Raw genomic sequence first — 21,069 nt, 5'->3', positions numbered from 1 at the left:
AGATTGGAGGAGGTGCAAGTCGTAGGAGATGAGGAGAATGGGGTTGAGGGGGAGAGTTAGTGTAAGAAAATAACTGCAGCTGCTGGTACAAATCGAAGGTATTTATTTCACAAAATGCTGGAATAACTCAGCAGGTCAGGCAGCATCTCAAGAGAGAAGGATGGGTGATGTTTCGGGTCGAGACCCTTCTTCAGACTGAATGGGGTTGAGGGGGAGAGTTAGATCAGCTATGGTTGAATGGCGGAGTAGACTTGATGGGCCGAATGACCTAATTCTGCTCCTAGAACTAATGAACATGATTCATTAATAACACCACTAAATATAGACATGTGGTGAAGGCATTTGAATAGTCACTAATAATCAGAGTTGTTTTACATAAGAAAATTGTTAAGAGAGCTAGATTTTTGAACAACATGGTTTTAATAAGAAGACATTTATTTGAATTGAAAATATTTCCTTCGAGTCATTTAGTTTCGGATTCACATGTGGTTTCTCCTTGCTTATTGTTTCTCTGTATTCTGCAATGGTCTGTTTAATTTTAAAATCAAATAACTGAAGTATTTATTGAATGCGAGATGTGTGGCTTAGCCAGAATTCTTGCATTACTTGTCATCGAACCCAGTAATTGAAAGCACATCTTTTAGAGATGCTCTGTTCAATACACATCAATACCTTTACTGTGGCAATTCGCATTTTAAAATATATTCTTGTTCCTACAACTTTTAACCATTAAAATTCTATTGCATGGAAGTTCCATTGTACCTTAAGTCTGCATTAAATGGGCACACAATGTTTGGTTATTAGTTATTTGGTCTGAAGAAGGGTCTCGACCCGAAACGTTACCTATTCCTTCTATCATATCATATCATATCATATCATATATATACAGCCGGAAACAGGCCTTTTCGGCCCACCAAGTCCGTGCCGCCCAGCGATCCCCGTACATTAACACTATCCTACACCCACTAGGGACAATTTTTACATTTACCCAGCCAATTAACCTACATACCTGTACGTCTTTGGAGTGTGGGAGGAAACCGAAGATCTCGGAGAAAACCCACGCAGGTCACGGGGAGAACGTACAAACTCCTTACAGTGCAGCACCCGTAGTCAGGATCGAACCTGAGTCTCCGGCGCTGCATTCGCTGTAAAGCAGCAACTCTACCGCTGCGCTACCGTGCCGCATTCTCTCCAGAGATGCTGCCTGTCTCAGGACTCTGTTACTCAGAGATGAGTTACTCCAGCTTTTTGTGTCTATCTTTGGTTATTAGTTCTCTGCTGAAAACTTAACTTATGATTGATAAGATGTTTTCTTGACCCAAAGCGTGAATCTGTGGAATTCATTGCCACAGTCGGCTGTGGAGGCCACATCAAAGGACATTTTTAAAGCGGAGATTAACAGATTATTGATTAGTGGGGGTGTCAGGTGTTGGGGGGAAAAAGCAGGAGAATGGGGTTGAGGGAAATATTGATCAGCCACGATTGAATGGCAGAGAGGATTTGATGGGCCGAATAGTCTAAATCTGATCCTATTAATTATGAATTTATGAAGATGTCACCTATCCATGATCTCCAGAGATGCTGCTAACCTGTTGAGTTACTCCAGCTCTTTGTGTCCTCTGGTGTATTAACCGGCATCCTTAGTTCTTTGTGCTTCTTTGAATAGATAAGGTGAATTTGGAATTGACTGGGTGAATGCACAGTCTTTTACGCAGAATAGGGAAATCAGGAACCAGAGGATGTCGGTTTAAGGTGAGAGGGAAAAGATGTAGTAGGAACCTGAGGGGCAGCTTTTTCACAGAGAGGGTGATGTGTTTCTGGAATGCAGCCAGAGGAGGTAGTTGAGGCAGGTACTATGACAGCATTTAAAAGACACTTGGGTAGGTACGTGGAGAGGGAAGGTGGAGCAGGTTAGGGGCCAAACATGGGCAGGTGGGACTCGTGTAGATGAGACATCGTGGTCGGCATGGAGGAGTTGAGTCGAAGGGCTTGTTTCCATGCTGTGTGTCTCTATGGTAAGGATGGCCGGGCCCGGTCAGTGGGTCGGCAGCCACTGGCCTGGTTGTTGCCGGGGGTAGGAGGGTGACCTCGGGCTTCTCGAGCTGAACCACCTTGACCCCGCGTTGCCCAGGACACAGTGGCCTTCACAGTGGACAAGGGCGAGGGGCGGTGTTGGGATGGACGCAAGGCTCGCGCCCCGGGGAAAGTAGTCCAAGAGGGAGACAAAGGAAAGATCATATGCTTAAAAATAGATGCTATGCAGAGTGGAACACAATGGCAATGAACCAGATGGAATGTGCTGTGATGCTGGAAAGCTGAAGTAACACTGGAAGGAATGCCAAGAATGCCATTTATATGAAATAGTTGAAGTTTCCGGGCCGTGTGAGGTTGGATCCAGAATCCATGTGAGTGGGAGCGGCTGGGGGAATGGAGGTCACGGATAACCTCAGCGTCACAGTGTGGGCCGGGCAGTGTGGCACAGAGCAGTCCCTTTCTCCACCGCTTCCAACCTTCCTTCACACTCTAGAGATACAGCGCGGAAACAGGCCCTTCGGCCCACCAAGTCCACGCCAACCAGCGACCACCCCGTGCACTAACACTATCCCACACACCCGGGACAATTTATGGAAGCCAATTAAACTGTACACCTGCACGACATTGGAATGTGGGAGGAAACCGGAAACCCACGCAGGTCACGGGGAGAACGTACAAACTCCACACAGGCAGCACCCATAGTCAAGATCAAACCCGGGTCCCTGGTGCTGTGAGGCAGCTGGTCGCCCGCTGCGCCATCGTGCCACTCTGTCTCTGAGTTTTCTGATGCGTTAACTCGGAACGCCACAGGACCGCTGAAGAGAGAAACAAACTATCTCCAGCATTTTCTCTTTGTGTTTTAAAGGCATCCATTTCAAGTGGACTTTGTTTCAGTGAAGACCAAAGTTAAATAGAAGAAGAAAGGAAATGTGTAGGAAGGAACTGCAGATGCTGGTTTTCACCGAAGATAGACACAAAATGCTGGAGTAATGATGGTCTATCTTTGGAATAGAGATAATAGTTGGATTGGTATTTTCCCCATTAACTATTTAAGTTCTGGTCAACCTAAATTGGGTCGACCAGAACTTAAATAGTTAATGGGGAAAATACCAATCCAACGATTATCTTTATTCCGAAGATAGACCATCATTACTCTACAGTCATATTTACAATACAATACAATACAATATATCTTTATTGTCATTGTACAGGGGTACAACGAGATTGGGAATGCGCCTCCCATACGATGCAATAAATTAATTAGCTAGTCAGTATTAATTTAAACAACCCAATGAAACAAATTGTAACAGTTTTAAAACAGAATAAAGTGCAAGTAGATCTGTGCCGGATCACTGTGCGATGTGACCATCCGGCTCAGCAGGACCGGTTCATAGCAGCTATGGCCCTGGGGATGAAGCTGTTCCTGAGTCTGGAGGTGCGGGCGTAGAAGGCCTTGTATCGTCTGCCCGATGGTAGAAGTTCGAACAGACAGTTGCAGGGATGTGAAGAGTCTTTGTGGATGCTGGTGGCTTATTGGGAATATGAATGTACCTTTTCAATATGATAAGCCTGCTTTCAGACTGACTGTGGAAGAACTGCAGAACCATCTGACGTCCATTGAAACAGTTGTAATATAAACGCCCATTCTGTGTGGGGTCAAGCAATGTTGTGATGGTGAATGGAGTGTGTGTCCTTTGCTGATGCCCTGACTTCCCCACTGCAGATACAAGCTGTTTCCACAATGTGTGCCGTCCTTCGGCTTCAGGCACCTGCTCTCGTTGACGGAAAAGTCCGACAAGTTCAACGCCGAGGTTCAGAAGCAAATGGTGTCGCGTAACCGGGATGCCCCAGAGGGTGGCTTTGATGCGATACTGCAGGCGGCCGTTTGTAAGGTGAGATACTGTGCTCTTTCCCCTCTGACCTCCGTCTGCTTCTCAATTTCCCTTACCCTGGTAAAAGACTCCTCCGTACATTCACGGTTTTATACCTTTAGTTCAGTTTAGAGATGCAGCGCGGAAACAGGCCCTTTGACCCACAGAGTCCGCGCCGACCAGCGATCCCCGCACATTAACACTATCCTACCCACACCAGGGACAATTTACAATTATACCAAGCCAATTAACCTACAAACCTGTACGTCTTTGGAGTGTGGGAGGAAATGGGAGCTCCAGGAGAAAACCCACACCCAGGTCACGGGGAGAACGTACAAACTCCGTACAGACACCACCTGTGGTCTGGACCAAACCCGGGTCTCCGGCGCCGTGATGCAGCAACTCTACCGCTGCTCCACCGTGCCGCCAACTATAAAATTATCTCGACTAATATAAAACTATGAGAACATCTCTCTAAGATCATCCTTCAGCCAAACACCATATCAGTTTGCCACAGTGATCGTGAATGTCTTGTATTTACAGGAAGGCATGATTTAAAAATAATTCGTACACGTGTGACCTTTACGTTTTTTCCAAAGGAGAAGATCGGCTGGCGGAAGGAGGCTTCCCACCTGCTGGTGTTCACCACGGACGATGTGCCACACATTGCACTGGACGGCAAGCTCGGCGGTCTCGTACAGCCCAATGACGGGCAGTGTCACCTGGATGAACGCAACGAGTACAGCTATTCTACACAGATGGTGAGTCCGCCCCACTCACCCCTCCCCAACACAAGCCAGGCATCGTCAGATCCATCAGCATCACGGAGCTTCCATTCCGTCTGCTGCGCCTGCTACACAACTTCCCTCAACTCCCGCTACACTTCACGCTGCCTCGGCAAGGCCAGCAGCATTATCAAGGACCAGTCTCGCCCCGGTCCATCACGCTAACTAACCTCCCCTCCATTGACTCCATCTACACTTCATGCTGCCTCGGCAAGGCCAGCAGCATTATCAATGACTAGTCTCACCCCGGTCACTCCCTCTTCTCGCCTCTCTCATCAGGCAAGAGGTACAGAAGTGTGAAAACGCACACCTCCAGATTCAGGGACAGTTTCAGGAGCAGCGGAAAGACTTTACATGATTACAGTCAAGCCGTCCACAGTGCACAGATACAGGGTAAAGGGAATAACATTCAGTGCAAGATAAAATCTAGTAAAGATCTAGTAAAGATAGTCCGGGGGTCACCAATGAAGTAGATGGGAGTCAGGACCGCAAGAGGTGCATCAGGGCACAAGAGGTGCATCAAGTGAGTTTGTTGACATGTCAATGTGGCATTAAACGTTCACGGTGGCTTTTTATTTGAATGATACTAAGGTTCTGTAGGAATATTAATAAATTCAGACCATTTTTAATTTGACTTATTTTCTCTGTCAAAATGAAGTACTTCCCCTTAAACTTTAACGGCTGTTGAGTGTGTAAACCTGTAGCCCTGATGTTTAAATGGCATGGAACGGGTCCTTTAAATTTCCTGCGGTGTTTCCTGTCCAGCACAACAAAGGCATCGTCCAGTTAAATCTATAAAGTTACATGTAAGATAATGAATTAACATTCTGCCACTTGCAACTGAGGGTGTTTTGCTTTGATGTTCATTAAAACTTGTCCATTTTCTTTGGAGGATGGGGGGCGGGGGCTAATGATATAAACATTTGCCAGTTGCATAGGTATACCAGATATATAAATACCAGATAAATGATAGTTTAATGTGTATATAATTTGTACAGAGTGATACATCAAGAAAGGTTCAGCCTTTTGAAGGGTAAATGATCAAATGGCATGAAAGGCCCCAAGCTAAAGGTGCAGGAAGGAACTGCAGATGCTGGCTTGCACCGAAGATAGACAAACAATGCTGGAGTAACCCAGCGGGACAGGCAGCATCTCGGGAGAGAAGGAATGGGTGACGTTTCAACTCTCAGATACCTCCTCCTACTTATCCTGTCTGAAGAAGGATCTCGACCCGAAAAGTCACCCATTCCTTCTGTCCAGAGATGCTGCCTGTCCTGCCGAGTTACTCCGGCATTTTATGTCTCTCTTCCAACTGAGTTCTATCATCTTTATAGAATATTGTTCCATTGCTAAGATGCATCAATGCCTTACCACCAGGTGTGTGGGTTTGTTTGGGCATTGTGCCATTTTAAAATTTGGTCTCCTCAAATCATTGAAAAATATTTGAATGGTCATGGATATAGCCCGAAGGTATTTATTCACAAAATGCTGGAGTAACTCAGCAGGTCAGGCAGCACCTCAGGAGAGAAGGAATGGGTGACGTTTTGGGTCGAGACCCTTCTTCAGACTGATGTCAGGGGGCCGGGACAAAGAAAGGATATAGGTTATTTGGCATTGGAGCAACACAGAGGGGGAGCAGTGAGAGAGCATGTTGCTAAACTCTCGGCGAAGAGAGGAGGAGAACTTATGAACATTGACTTCTCCAACTTTAGATAGTTCCTCTGTCCCTCTCTTCCCCTCCCCCTTCCCAGATCTCCCTCTATCTTCCTGTCTCCACCTATATCCTTCCTTTGTCCCGCCCCCCTGACATCAGTCTGAAGAAGGGTCTCGACCCGAAACGTTGCCCATTCCTTCTCTCCTGAGATGCTGCCTGACCTGCTGAGTTACTCCAGCATTTTGTGAATAAATACCTTAGGTTATTTGGCATGTTCTTCCACCCTTTCTTGAACCAGGCAGTCACCAATCCTTTGACATCTCGTAGAGCATAGAACAGTACAGCACAGGAACGGGCCCACAATGTCTGTGCCGAACATGATGCCAAGTTCGATTGATTTCATCTGCCTGTACATGATCCATATCCCTCTATTCCCTGACATCCATGTGCCAGTCTGAAGAGGGGTCTCGACCCGAAGCGTCACCCATTCCTTCTCTCCCGAGATGCTGCCCGACCTGCTGAGTTACTCCAGCATTTTGTGAATAAATCGATGCCTATCTAAACACCTCTTAAATGCCACTATCATGTCTGCCTCCTCCACCTCCCCTGTTAATGCGTTCCATACTACCCTGACATGCGTACTAATCAAGAATCTATCCATCTCCGCCTTAAAAGTATCCATTGACTTGGCCTCCACAGCCTTCAGTGGAAATAAATTCCACAAATTCACCACCCTCTGACGAAATAAATTCCTCCTCGTCTCTTTTCGAAAGGAACGTCCTTTTATTCCGAGGCTGTGGCCGCTGGTCGTCCACTCTCCCAATAGCGGAATCATCCTCTCCACATCCACTCTATCTAGGCCTTTCACCATTCGGTGAATTTCAATGAGGAGCTCCCTCGTTGTTCTAAACTCCAGTGAATAAAGATCCAATGCCATCATCGGCTCGTCATATATTAACCCAATCATTCTTGAAAACCTCCTCTGGACCCTCTCCAGTGCCAGCACATCCTTCCTCAGATATTCTTTTTTGTGCACAATCCGCAGGCATTGCCACTTTCATTTCACTGCACATCGTGTATGTGTATGTGACAAATACACTTGACTTGACTTGACTTGATATGGGGCCCACAATTGCTCACCACTCTCTTATTTGCTCTAGGATTATCCGTCACTGGCACTTCTGGGAGAGAAGCTGACCGAGAACAATATTAATTTGATATTTGCTGTGACTCAGTCCCACTACATACTCTACAAGGTAATGGTTGCTTTTACTCTTTTTTGCTTCACTATCCCAAGACGTTCTCACAAACCATTGTTGCAATATCTTTAAATGCCTTTCTATTTCTGAAGAATTTGACCAACCTGATTCCTGGAGCAACTGTGGAAATTCTTGACAAGGATTCGAAGAATATCATCCAGCTGATTGTCAATGCATACAGCGTGAGTTGACTTTCGTTTGACGTTAATATTTAACAGTTGGGTGGCATGCCAGGGTAATACATTACTTGAGAACTGCGGAATAAATGCTGGAATTTTGTAAAGGCAATGATTTGCCATTTCTCAAGTGAACTTCTGTGGATCTTTAAACAGAGTTAATAGACACAAAATGCTGGAGTAACTCAGCGGGACAGGCAGCATCTCTACATAGAAGGAATGGGTGACGTTTCGGGTCGAGACCCTTCTTCAGACTGAGCTGTCTCGACCCGAAACGTCACCCGTTCCTTCTCTCCAGAGATGCTGCATGTCCCGCTGAGTTACTCCAGCATTTTGTGTCTACCTTTGGTGTAAACCAGCATCTGCAGTTCCTTCCTACACTTTAAACAGGGTTGCTTTTCCTTTGGCTGTTCTTGAGTTAAAATTTGAATGATTTATTCTTTATCGTCAACACAATCTCCTCGCCCGCTTAAAGACTGTATGAAAGTTGTTATTATTTTAATGTCATTTTAAAATAATAAATGTAATGTTATTTTCCTAACCTAAAGATGCTGGACTGACTTGTCACCAGATGATAAAAGTCGGATTGGTGCCACTAATCCAGTTTATTGGAACTGAGTTTAAAGTGACCTTCCAGTTTTGAACAAGGCTCTGTGATCTGTGAATGAGACTCTGCAGGGGAAAAAAACTCCCCATGTCGGGGGAGTCCAGAACCAGGGGTTACAGTTTAAGAATAAGGGGTAGACCATTTAGGACTGAGGTGAAGAAAAACTTTTTCACCCAGAGTTGGGAACTGTGGAATTCTCTGCCACAGAAGGCAGTGGAAGCCAATTCACTGGATGTTTTCAAGAGAGAGTTAGAAACAGCTGTTAGGGCTAAGGGAATCAAGGGAGAGAGTTGTGAATTTGTGTAATTCTCTGCCACAGGCGGCAGTGGAGGCCATTTCACTGGATGAATGTAAAAGTTAGATAGAGCTCTAGGGGCTAGCGAAATCTAGGGATATGGGGAGAAGGCAGGCACGGGTTACTGATTGTGGATGATCAGCCATGATCACAATGAAAGGCGGTGCTGGCTCGAAGGGCCAAATGGCCTCCTCCTGCACCTATTTTCTACGTTTCTATGATATGGGGAAAAAGCAGGAACGGGGTACTGATTTTGGATGATCAGCCAAGATCATATTGAATGGCGGTGCTGGCTCGAAGGCCAAATGACCTACTCCAGCACCTATTTTGCGTGTTTCTCTGTTTCTATCTCTGCCTCTGTAGTAAGTGAGAGGACTCGGCTGTGGGCAGGAGCTGCTGCTTGATCAGAATCTCCATTTGCTGTGCCTTTTTATCAAGTGACCAGCGATTCATGGCTTTGCAACAACATTCTAACACTGTCCTGACAAAACAAACACGGCTCTCAGTGACAGTGTGAGACATTTGTGACTGTTCTCATAATTACAAGTACCTTCAGGCTGTGGAAAGTTTCGGACACCATCTCTCCAACATTATTTACAAAGCATCTCTCCGCTATTTTTAGTTTAGTTTAGAGATACAGCGTGGAAGCAGGCCCTTCGACCCATCAATGATCACCCGTTCACGCTAGTTCTATCCTACACACGAGGGATAATTTGCAGAAGCCAATTTACGTACAAACCTGCACGTCTTTGGGATGTGGGACGAAACCGGAGCACCCGGTCGGTGAAAGACCACGTGGTCATGGGGAGAACGTACAAACTTTGCACAGCCAGCACCCGTGGTCAGGATCGAACCGGGGTCTCTGCCGCTGTGAGGCAGCAACTCTACCGCTGCGCCACCGTGACACCCCTGACCTGACTTTGAAAATTGATTGCTGCACCTCATAAACTGCACCTGTGACTGCAGTCAGAGGTGGTTTGTTGTCTGGTGCTGTGGCACGTACTGAAAATGGCATCGAGAAGGATATAAATAAATGGAAATCCATCTTGTCGAGCTGCTCACTTCTATAAACAGGTCCAGGAGCTACTGCGTCCCAGAGTGACATGTACCTTTCTGTCTGCCGAGACTGTGCTTGCGGTTTGTGAAAGATGGTCGAACCAGCAAAAACCAATCAACTTTTTATAGCAGTCCTGCAAATGCAAGTGACCGACCCTCTACTTTCAGTCTGAGGAAGGGTTCTGACCCGAAACATCCTATTCCTTTGGGTGCTGCCCAACCTGCTGAGTTACTCCAGCACTTTGTGTCGGTCTTTGGTATGAGCCAGCATCTGCAGTGTTCCTTGGACCATCTCCGACACCTCCCACCCCTTTCTTGATCTCACCGTCTCCATCACAGGAGATAGACTATTGACTGACGTCGTTTCCCTTATCCCAAACCAGTCTGAAGAAGGGTCTCGACCTGAAACGTCACCCATTCCTTCTCTCCAGGGATGCTGCCTGTCCCGCTGAGTTACTCCAGCTTTTTGTGTCTGTCTGCAGTTCCTTGATACACAATAGACATTTCATGTTATGCAGTGGGATTCTCCTCTACTGCTGTGTCCAAACTACAGTGCTGATACAGCACAAGATAGAACATGGAACAGTACAGCACAGGAACAGGCCCTTCGGCCCATAACCTCCATATTGAGCATGATACTAAATTAAACTAATCTCCCTGCCTGTACATGATCCATATCCCTCCATTCCTTGCACTTCCATGTGCCTTTCCAGAAACCTCTTCAACGACACCATTATATCTGCCTCCACCACCACCCCTGGCAAGACGTGCCAGGCTCCCACCCTCTGTGCAAAAAAAGCTTGCCCTGCTCATCTCCTTTTCTGCTTTCTTCCTCTCATCTTAAAGCCGTGTCCTCTGACATTTCCAACCTGGGTTGAAGGTTCTGACCGTCTACCCCATCTCTGCCTCTCACAGAAATGTACAAAGTTCTATGGTGTCGTGTATCCTGCTCTCGAGGTAAACACTTTTCCACAGCTCCCCTGTAGACATGCCAGGGGCTGACGTCAGAGGCACGTTGCATGATGCGCAGAGCTCTCAGTGAGGCTCTCGGATGGATCTTCCACGGCCTGCCTTCCATCGCCCCTCACCTGCACCAGCTGAGACTGCTGCGGTCGGTGCCAGACCACACCTGCTTCAGGTATTCCCGTTCATTTAAACTGCCCGAGGGTCCGCTTTGTTGTTAGCAGCCGGCAAATTACACCGAAGCACGAGGTGTGTGAGGGCGAGCACCTTGTGAAGGATCCTCCACAGCGGAGGATGAAGAGTCACACTCTCCCTGCATTTGTGAAGCCTGTTAGTTTAGTTTAGTTTAGAGATACAGCGTGGAAACAGGCCCTTTCGGCCCACCGGGTCCGCGCCGACCAGCGATCCCCGCACACTAACACTATCCTACACCCACTAGGGACAATTTTTACATTTACCAAGCCAATTAACCTACAAACCTGCACGTCTTTGGAGTGTGGGAGGAAACCGAAGATCTCGGAGAAAACCCACGCAGGTCACGGGGAGAACGTACAAACTCCGAACAGACAGCACCCGTAGTCGGGATCGAACCTGGGTCTCCGGCGCTGCATTCGCTGTAAGGCAGCAACTCTACCGCTGCGCCACCGTGCTGTTTGTTTGTTTAGTCCAGTCTAGTTTGTTTAGTCCAGTCTAGTTTATTATTGTCGCTGTACAGTGAAAAGCTTTTTGTTGCATTCGATCCTGTCAGCGAAAAATCTATGCACGATTGCAATCAAGCCATCCACAGATACAGGATAAAGGGAATAACGTGTAGTGCAAGATAAAGTCCAGCAAAGTCCGATTAAAGTTCGAAGGTCTCCAATGAGGTCGATGGTAGGACCGCTCTCTAGTGTGCCAGGGTCGCCGTTGCGATTAAGGAGGAGGACTTAGAGTTTATGCCCCGAGTCCTTCTGTATTCAAACACATTCACCTCTCTTAAGAGTAAACTCAGGCTAAAATAAGCAGCGGGCGTGGAGATTAGTGGCTTCCTGAGGGAAGTCACGGTGTCTTTAGCTTCCCCTTGGACGTACGCCACATCGATCAGCTCTCGGCTGCACCAGAGATTTCACGCACGCCTCTCCCACAGGCTGTGGTGATAAAAACGTTTAGTTTTATCACCACAGCACTAACAGAGTGCAGATGGCAGAGCATGCATACTTATTTGTTAACTGTACCACTATTACAGATGCACGAGACGAGGTTATTGTGGCGTGGCGGAACCCATGAATGACCTCGAGTATGGATTTTAGAGATACAGTGTGGAAACAGGCCCTTCGGCCCACCGAGTCCGTGCCAACCGGCGATCACCCCGTACACTAGCACTATCCTGCACACTAGAGACAATTTACAATTTATAGAAGCCAATTAACTTATAATTCTGTATGTTTTTGGAATGTGGGAGGAAACCGGAGCACCCGGGCAAAATCCACGGGGAGAACGTACAATCTCCACACAGGGCAGCACAGTGGTGAAGCGGTAGAGTTGCTGCCTGACAATGCCAGAGACCCAGGTTTGATCCTGACTACGGATGCTGTCTGTACAGTGTTTGCATGTTCTCCCTGTTACCGAGTGGGTTTTCTCCAGGTACTCCGGTTTCCTCCCACATCTCTCCTCGAACAAAGCACAAGGTGCTAGAGGAATTCAGCAGGTCAGGCAGCATCCTCTTCAGAGGGTGGTGAATCTGTGGAATTCATTGCCACAGACGGCTGTGGAGGCCAAGTCTTGGGTTACTTTTAAGGCGGAGATTGATAGATCCTTGATTGGTAAGGGTGTCAGGGGTTGTGGGAGAAGGCTGGAGAATGGGGTTGAGGGGGAAAGATAGATCAGCCACGATTGAACGGCAGAGTAGACTTAATGGGCCGAATGGCCTACTTCTGCTTCTATGATTTATTTGTGGGGAGAAAGGGCAGACGACATTTCAGGTCGCATCTGGAAAAAGGGTGCTGACCCAAAACGTTGTCTGTTCATTCCCTCCACAGATGCTGCCTGACCCACTGAGTTCCTCCAGGACTTCACACCAACATGGGCTGGAAACAGACTTGAGCAAAGCAAGTCTGTCTGTGGCCGTGATGTGGTGCAGGAACAGGATCATCCAAGTCACATCTGAATGCCCAGCAGCAGAATACCGAGACAATGTAGCAGAGCAAATATCACAAATAAGGCATGGTTCTCCTGGGAATAATGAAGGCCTTGCACAGCACACAACAGTACAGAAGGGTCTCGACCCGAAACGTCACCCATTCCTTCTCTCCCGAGATGCTGCCTGACCTGCTGAGTTACTCCAGCATTTTGTGAATAACACAACAGTACAGATCTGGATCCACAGTCTGAAGAAGGGTTCCGACCCGAAACACCACCTATTCTTTTTCTCCAGAGATGCTGCCTGACCCGCTGAGTTACTCCAGCTTTTCGTGTCTATCTTCAGTACAGATCAGGGACAGGCTATTCGGCCCGTACTGTCCGTGCTGAACATGATGCCAAGTCAATATCCTCTGCCTGCACATGATCCATATCCCTCTATTCCCTGCATATTATGTCATAAGCGATAGGAGTAGAATTAGGCCATTCGTCCCATCAAGTCTACTCCACCGTTCAATCATGGCTGGTCTATCTCTCCCTCCTAACCCCATTCTCCTACCTTCTCCCCATAACCTTTGACACCCGCACTAATCAAGAATCTATCCATCTCACACTGACTTGGCCTCCACAGCCTTCTGTGGCCAAGAATTCCACAGATTCACCACCCTCTGATGGAAGAGATGGTGGAGGTTGAGGGTAGACTTGATAGCAGAAGGACATGGAGGCTTTGGAGCGGTTGCAGAAGAGCTTCGCCAGAATATTACCTGGGTTACGGATGGTGAAGGCAGTGTGTGAGGGGCTGTGCGTGCGAGAGTGTGAGCGGATGCCGTTCTTTTTCGGATGGCACTCCCGTAGGTTTTGTGGTGAGGAGCTTCCACAATATTTTGGGGGCGTCGTGGTGGCGCAGCGGTAGAGTTGCCGCCTCACCGCGTGAGTGACCCTGGGTCGATCCTGACTGCGGGTGCAGTTTGTACGTCCTCCCCGTGACTGCGTGGGTTTTCTCCGGGTGCTCCGGTTTCCTCCCACACTCCAAAGACGTGCGGGTGTGTAGGTTAACTGGCTTATTTCTGTAATTGCTAGTGTGCGGGATAGAACTAGATGGTTAGTCAGCGTGGGTTTGGTGGGCCAAAGGGCCAGTCTCCATGCTTATCTCCAAACTAAACTCCGCCTTGAGGGAGTGGCGATGAGGCAGGCTGTTTGCCGAGAGGGAACTTGCAAGCGTGGCTGCTCCAGCTATGAGCCTGGCTGGATTTCCAGGCTACGTCCATGAGTGTTCCAGATGTGATGTGCCTCTGACCTGAGCCCCTGGCATATCTACAGGGGAGCTGTGGAAGGTGTTTACCTCAGGAGCAGGGTATATGATATAATACGATGGAACTTTATTTACCCCAGGAGGGAAATTGATATAACAACAGTCCTAAAAATGGCAAATACATGAAACACGAAATATTAAAGTGACGAATGGAAAGGCTTGGGGGATGTGCAAAGATTGGGGAGGAGAGGGGGGTGGGGAAGAAGGGAGACGGCCTCAGTCTACCCCAACACAGAAGGGCAAGGAGGTGTGCAGTTTGATAGCCGCAGTAGATTTGATGGGCCGAATGGCCTAATTCGGCTCCTACAACTGACGACCTTGTGAAGATGAGAATGTACACAATGACTTTGTTTAAGAGTGGCCACGTGGAGTTTACGTTTTGAAACTGCGTTTTGTGCTAATGTGATGTGTAGATTTGCTACAATGCTGAGATTAACTGTGGAGGATATATTAGCGTTCATTTGGGACCTGTGTAAAATTAAATATTTCTTGAGGACCCTTTTACATCCTTCCTCGTGTGAACTGGACTTTAATGTGTTTGCATCTAGTGATTTTAAACCTGACCTCGAGCTACCAATGAATACCGTTTTGCATTGAACCAACAGCCAGAGTGACTGGATGCCTGAGGTTAACGGAGTATCTCCATTTGCCAATTGCTTGTTCGTTGTGTTTCTACTTCATTCCCTCATGGTCATGCATTTTGTCATAGTCGTGCAGCATGGACACAGACCCTTCGGCCCATCTCGTCCATGTTGACTTAGCTACCCCATCTGCACCAGTCCCACCTGCCCGCATTTGGCCCATACCCCTCTAAACCATCCCTATCCAGGTACCTCATAGGGTCACGGTGTCAAACAGCATGGAAACAGGCCCTTTGGCCCATCTTGTCAATGCTGATCAACATGCTCCCATCTACACCAGCCCCACCTGCCAGCGTTTGGCCCATATTCCTCTGAACCTATCCTGTCCATGTACCTGTCCAAGTGTCTTTTGTCGAAGTGCCTGTTTCCACACTATATCTCGAGTTCAGAATCAGAAGAATCAGAATAACCTTTATTGCCATCCAAAAAAAACCCCAAGTCTTTTGGACGAGATTTCGTCACCCACAGTCCAACAATAAGAGCAATAAAAATAAGCAATTAATTACACACACAATCACAAACCAACACAAAACAAAAAAAAGAAACATCCATCACAGTGAGTCTCCTCCAGTCCCTCCTCACTGTGATGGAAGGCCAGAATGTCTTTTCTCTTCCCCTGCCGTCTTCTCCCGCGGTCAGGCTGTTGAAGTTGCCACGTTCCAGGCTAATGCTAAAACCAAGCTTCCTATCCGTGTACCTGTCAAAATGTCTTGTAAACGTCTGGGGCTCGACCCTATTGAAGAGTGTGTGTTCTCTTGATGCAGCGCATCCGGTCCAAGGTGGAGTTGACCGTTAGGGAGAAGCCCGATGGCCTTGCCCTCTCCCTGACCGCCATATGCCAAGATGGAGTTCCACGTCCCGGAGTCAGAAAGTGTGGGGGCCTCAAGATTGGCGACACGGTAAGTGGCCGAGTTGTTTCACATTTGGATCAGTGACGCTCGACACTGCTTTGTCCATTAAATTGTATTTTGAAGCGTGCTGCTGTGCCTCTTTCTGTTCCACAATAGCGTGTGTCGGAAGGAGCTGCAGATGCTGGTTTAAACCAAAGATAGACACAAAACCCAGCGGGTCAGGCGGCATTTCTTTAGAAAAAGAAATAGGTGCCATTTCGGGTCGAGACCCTTCTTCAGACTGGGAGTCGGGGGAAAAGGAAAGTACAGGCCCAGTGATGTCAAACGCTCAAATGCTGGCCCTGGAGAGGGTCCAGGTGAGGTTTACGAGAATGATCCCAGGAATGATTGGGTTAACGTTTGATGAGTGTTTGACGGCACTGGGCCTATACTCACTGGAGTTTAGAAGGATGAGGGGGGACCTCATTCAAACGTACTGAATAGGGAAAGGCCTGGATAGAGTGGATGTGGAGAGGATGTTTCCACTAGTGGGAGAGTCTAGGACCAGAGGGCACAGCCTCAGAATAAAAGGACGTACCTTTCGAAAAGAGATGAGGAGGAATTTCTTTAGTCAGAGGGTGGTGAATCTGTGGGATTCATTGCCACAGACGGCAGTGGAGGCCAAGTCAGTGGGTATTTTTAAGCAGAGATTGATAGATTCTTGATTAGTAAGCGTGTGTCAAGGGTTACGGGGAGTAGGCAGGCGAATGGGGTTGAGAGGGAAGGATAGATCAGCCATGGTTGAATGGGCCGAATGGCCCACCTCTGCTCTCGTGACATGAGCGAATGGAGCGTGGGGAAGCAGTCCTGGTCCTGCCAGCCCACCTCCAGTACGTGGCGGTCCTTGTCTCCATTCCAGTTGCTGATCTTGCTGAGGCCATGGGGTGCTGGCCACCCCCATTGATTCTGGAACAGTGAGGTATGTGGCGGCATTAAATATATCAATGAGGAGATTGTCCCCTGAGAGCGGGTGGCTTACACACTCCCTCCCTGTCTGTAACATCTGCAAGTGGGAAGACTGTGGGTGAAATTGAGCTGGTTTTGTTTTGAATGTATTACACATGCTGCTGGCTCCGTCCAAGCACGTGTTGTTGGGGCACAGTTTTTTTTCCCCTTTAGGCTTTAGAGTTACAGTGTGGAAACACCCCCTTCTTCGGACCACCGCGTCCGCGCCGACCAGCGCTCACCCCGTACACCAGCACCATCCTGCACACCAGGAACAATTAACCTGCCAACCCGCACGTCTTTGGAAGGTGGGAGAAATCCAGAGCGGTCGCAGGGAGAGCGTACAAACTCCAGTGGTGGGGGTGGAACCCGGCTCTCTGATGCTGTTCGGCAGCAAGTCTACCGCTGCGCCACTGTGCCACCCTGTCACCGGGCCTTGTAGCGTTCGTGTGGGAACGGCACATGGAGACAGAAATGGAGATGGCAACAAGGCAGCTGTGTGCAGGCGCCAGGTGGTCACTGGTCCTGGTCAGCGTCACCTTGGTCAACACTTGGGCTGAAGTGGCAACCTTTTGGTTTTTGGACCAGTTTACTATTTATTTTCAATTTATGTACACCTCTACTTTAAACTCTGGATGGGTACAGCGTCACTCGAATCCTATGCCCAATTGCCCTCGCAGGCAGGCTACGTCTGAACGTGGCACGCACCATGCCACTGTTACCATGAGAACGAGCCACTTTACCCCAAATGACGCTAGTTTTATTTGGTTTACCACCAGGGGTGACAGTGTTGTTCTTTGCCCTGCAGACTTAGGCACATCTCTTGCCCGGGTAAGAGTCGGTATCATCACGGCACTAAACACCCTCAATCTTCTGGAGAGCTGTGCGCTCTCTTTGGTTTTGAAGGCCACGTTTATAGGCTGTAAAAACAGCTTTGCACCCCAATCATTCAGGCCTTGCGAGTGTGCCAGGCAGCCAGACCAGTCCGCCCTCTGAATCAAGATGGGAACCTTGGCACTCTTGCGTCAGAGAAGGCTGAGCCACCCGTGAGAGGTGGAAGCAATGGACCATCTCACACTTGGCCTACACCCCAACTCTCTCATAAGTTGTAGGAGCTAGATTTACGCCATTTGGCCCATCAAGTCTACTCCACCATTCAATATTGACTGATCTATCTTTTCCTCTCAACCTCATTCCCCTGCCTTCTCCCCATAACCCCTGACACCCGTAGTAATCAAGAATCTATCAATCTCCACCTTAAAAATATCCATCGACGCTCTCCATAGCATTTCTGTGGCAATGAATTCCACAGATTCTGACTAAAGAAATTCCTCCTCATCTCCTTTCTAAAGGCTCATCCTTTAATTCTGAGGCTGTGACCTCCAGTCCTAGACTCTCCCACTAGTGGAATCACCCTCTCCACATCCACTCTATCCAAGCCTTTCACTATTCGGTAAGTTTCAATGAGGTCGCCCCTAATCCTTCTAAACTCCAGCGAGTACAGGCCCGGTGTCATCAAACGCTCATCTTATGTTAACCCAATCATTCCTGGGATCATTCTCGTGAACCTCCTCTGGACCCTCCCCAAAGCCAGCACATCCTTCCTCAGATATGGGGCCCAAAACTGCTCACACTACTCCAAATCTCTGGGGAAGAGTCTGCAGTTTGAAGACGACCACCTCTACCCACAAAACCAGAGTGGAAGAACGTCCTGTTCAGCCCCAGAGGACTGCTGAAGGAGGAGGAGACAGATGAGAGTTGTAGAAGTGGTGGGTGCAAGGGGAAGGGACTGGGTCGAGGAGAATGTCTGGCTTTGGACATTAGACCAGACTTTGGACTTTGAATGATGGTGTCAAAAAATATGGGAGCCTTCATGTGTAATATATGCAAAATAAAATTTCACTGTGCACTGGGACAAATAAAGCACTGTTGAAAGCACTATTTTAATGTGATTAAAGGCAGAGAGGTTGAGATGTGGCTTTAAGCAGGCAGCTCCCTGTTACAGTCATTTATCAATGACTGGCGCTGGCAGTCAGGGAGGGTCAACGAGAGACAGGGTCAGTGAGAGACAGAGGACTTTGGAGAGAAGTGGAGTGGGGCTTTACATGGGCAGAGGGAGGAGGCAGACTGAGCTGCAATGTTTTGATGTGTAGGAAGGAACTGCACATGCTGGTTTAAACTGAAGATCGACACCAAATGCTGGAGTAACTCAGCGGGACAGGCAGCATCCCTGAAGAGAAGGAATGGATGACGTTTCGGGTCGAGGCCCTTCCACAGTCTGAAGGGTCTTCACTTCACTTCTTCTCTCCAGAGATGGTGCCTGTCTATCTCCAAAGCCTTTAATGTTGGGTGCTGAGCAAAAGAATTCCTGACCTTTGTTAACCCCCCCTCCAGCTAGTTAATAAGCTAACAAAGGCACTCAGTAACTGGAGCATTCTGGGCCTTGAGATTCGCTGCGTATCAAAGCTCTTTGTTGGTTCACGCCAAATTCTACATTAATGTCAGGACGGATTTAGTGCAATGGTGCTTCAGGCTGTGTGGCAGCATTGTAAGTTGATCTGTTTCTATCCAAGTGAAGAGAATATAGATCAGTATTATAGATTGAGGACAGGAGAGGGCTTGCTAAAATATATTCAGGAGAAATGTCTGAAAATCCCAAGCCTTTACATTTAGCAAAACTAATGGATTTCCTCCGGGTGCTCCGGCTTCCTCCCACTTTCCAAAGACATGCAGGTTAATTGGCTTCAGTAAAATTGTAAATTGTCCCTAGTGTGCAGGATATGAGATGATTGCTGGACGGTGGAGACTCGTTGGGCCTAGGGACCTGTTTACATGCTGTATCTCTAAACCAAACCGAACCAAACTAAACAGCATTTATTTCTGAAAGAACATGGTTTTTTCCCCATAAATAAAAGATTAAGATGAGTGCTAACTTATTCAGTGCTGAAATGTCACCTAAAGGAATGTGTTTTCACCTAGACCACAGCGAACAATGGCCTGTCTCCTTTATCATCGTTACTTTTTTCATTCTTTCATTCATCCATTCATCTATATACTAAAACTCTCGTTTGTTTGTTTGTTTGTTCCTGAACCACAACCAAAATGGTGCCCAATAGCGCGACAATTTTAGGCCCACCTTACTCACCGTCGTCCCGTTGGTGCTAATGGAAGAAGTTTCATTCAAATCGGTGTTATATTTTTTAAGTTATTCACATTTTAAAGTTTAAATCTATCTCCTAGGGAGGGAGGGGGGAGGAGGGGGGAGAGGGAGGATAAGGGGGGTTGAGGGGTATGGAGTGGGGGGGAGGAGGTGGGGGGGGGGGGTAGTGCAGGAGGAGAGGGTGCTGCACCAATACAGGAGAGGTTTGCACCCTATGGGTCCACTGGTCTAGTTTGTTCTATATCTCTCTATATCACCATCTAGTTTCCCATTCTCCTGACTCTCACTCTGAAGAAGGGTCTGGACCCAAAATGTCACCTATCGCCTTCCCCCAGAGATGCTACCTGACCTGCTGAGTTACTCCAGCTTTGTGTGTCTATTGTATGTCTACTTGTGTTGATCCTGTTAACAGTAACTATTCCTGAAGCTTTAGTTTCTTCATTCTTTCTTTGTTGCATTCTTTGGTGGAGATTTCTCTGCTGGGATTGAGGTTTGTGGTCGAGCCCTGTGATGTCAGTGCTTCCTGACCAGCATATTCAGAGAGAGACCCAGCCAATACTCAGTGCCTTGCAGCCCCTGTTCCGTTATCTAAAGGGGCTGCCCCTTGCCTTCTGGCTGCACTTCACACCCACCGTCCTCATCTGTGGACACCCTGTGCGTAGGGGAGAGGGCAGGGCTGAGGATGTCCTAGTTGGGTTGCTCCTGGGCCTGGCCAAGCTGGCCATCCGCGAGTCACGGCGCCAGGCGGAAGAGGGCTCTGCCCGAGCCGGCTGCCTGCCCCTTTTCCGGGGTTACGTCCGTGCCCGGGTGGTGTTGGAGAGAGACTGTCTACGGGCTTTCCGGGGGGTTTCCGGGACCGCTGGGCACCGTGGGGGGTGGAATGCATCCTTGACAAGTAGCGTAAGATAGTTGTATAATAGTTTATTGCTTGTCTTGTATTGTGGTGGTGGGTTCTGGTTTGGTTTTATGGTATTGTATATATTATTTTAATATTTGAATAAACATTTTTGATTAATAAATAAAAAAAGGTATACAAATATCTACGACACTGGGCAAAGTTACAAAGCATCCGGCTCCACCTTTGCTCTCCCCTCTCCCCCATAGCAGTTCCCCTGAGCTGGGTCCTCTTTGTTCTCCCCGCTCCTCTTCACAGCTGTGACGAGGCCAGCGATGAGGGACGAGGCCCCATCATTATCTTACAACTGCCTGTTAAATTTTTTTCCCCCACAATAAACATAGACAATCAAATTTGAAACCCTCCATTTTTTTTTTAGTGTGGCTTTTAATTCTAGACAAATGATGG

The 21,069-nt window shown here is 47.9% G+C and overlaps 1 protein-coding gene and 1 pseudogene across 2 annotated transcripts in view; one reads left to right on the top strand and one right to left on the bottom strand.

Annotated features, from left to right (window-relative positions):
* Positions 1 to 21,069, top strand: part of itgb5 (integrin, beta 5) — an 88,816-nt gene that overhangs the window by 18,584 nt on the left and 49,163 nt on the right. For both annotated transcript variants that reach the window (XM_078404189.1, XM_078404191.1), the window contains 5 exons: positions 3,758 to 3,926; positions 4,505 to 4,666; positions 7,505 to 7,600; positions 7,696 to 7,785; positions 15,536 to 15,670. In XM_078404189.1, the coding sequence (XP_078260315.1) occupies positions 3,758 to 3,926; positions 4,505 to 4,666; positions 7,505 to 7,600; positions 7,696 to 7,785; positions 15,536 to 15,670 (652 nt within the window). The remainder of the gene's footprint in view (positions 1 to 3,757; positions 3,927 to 4,504; positions 4,667 to 7,504; positions 7,601 to 7,695; positions 7,786 to 15,535; positions 15,671 to 21,069) is intronic.
* LOC144596121 (large ribosomal subunit protein eL33 pseudogene) lies at positions 17,231 to 17,545 on the bottom strand (annotated as a pseudogene).

This window comes from Rhinoraja longicauda, chromosome 8 (genome assembly GCF_053455715.1).
Source record: "Rhinoraja longicauda isolate Sanriku21f chromosome 8, sRhiLon1.1, whole genome shotgun sequence".
Lineage (NCBI taxonomy): Eukaryota > Metazoa > Chordata > Chondrichthyes > Rajiformes > Arhynchobatidae > Rhinoraja > Rhinoraja longicauda.
The sequence above is the reverse complement of the archived record's forward strand: the minus strand, read 5'-3'. Positions and strand labels throughout refer to the sequence as shown.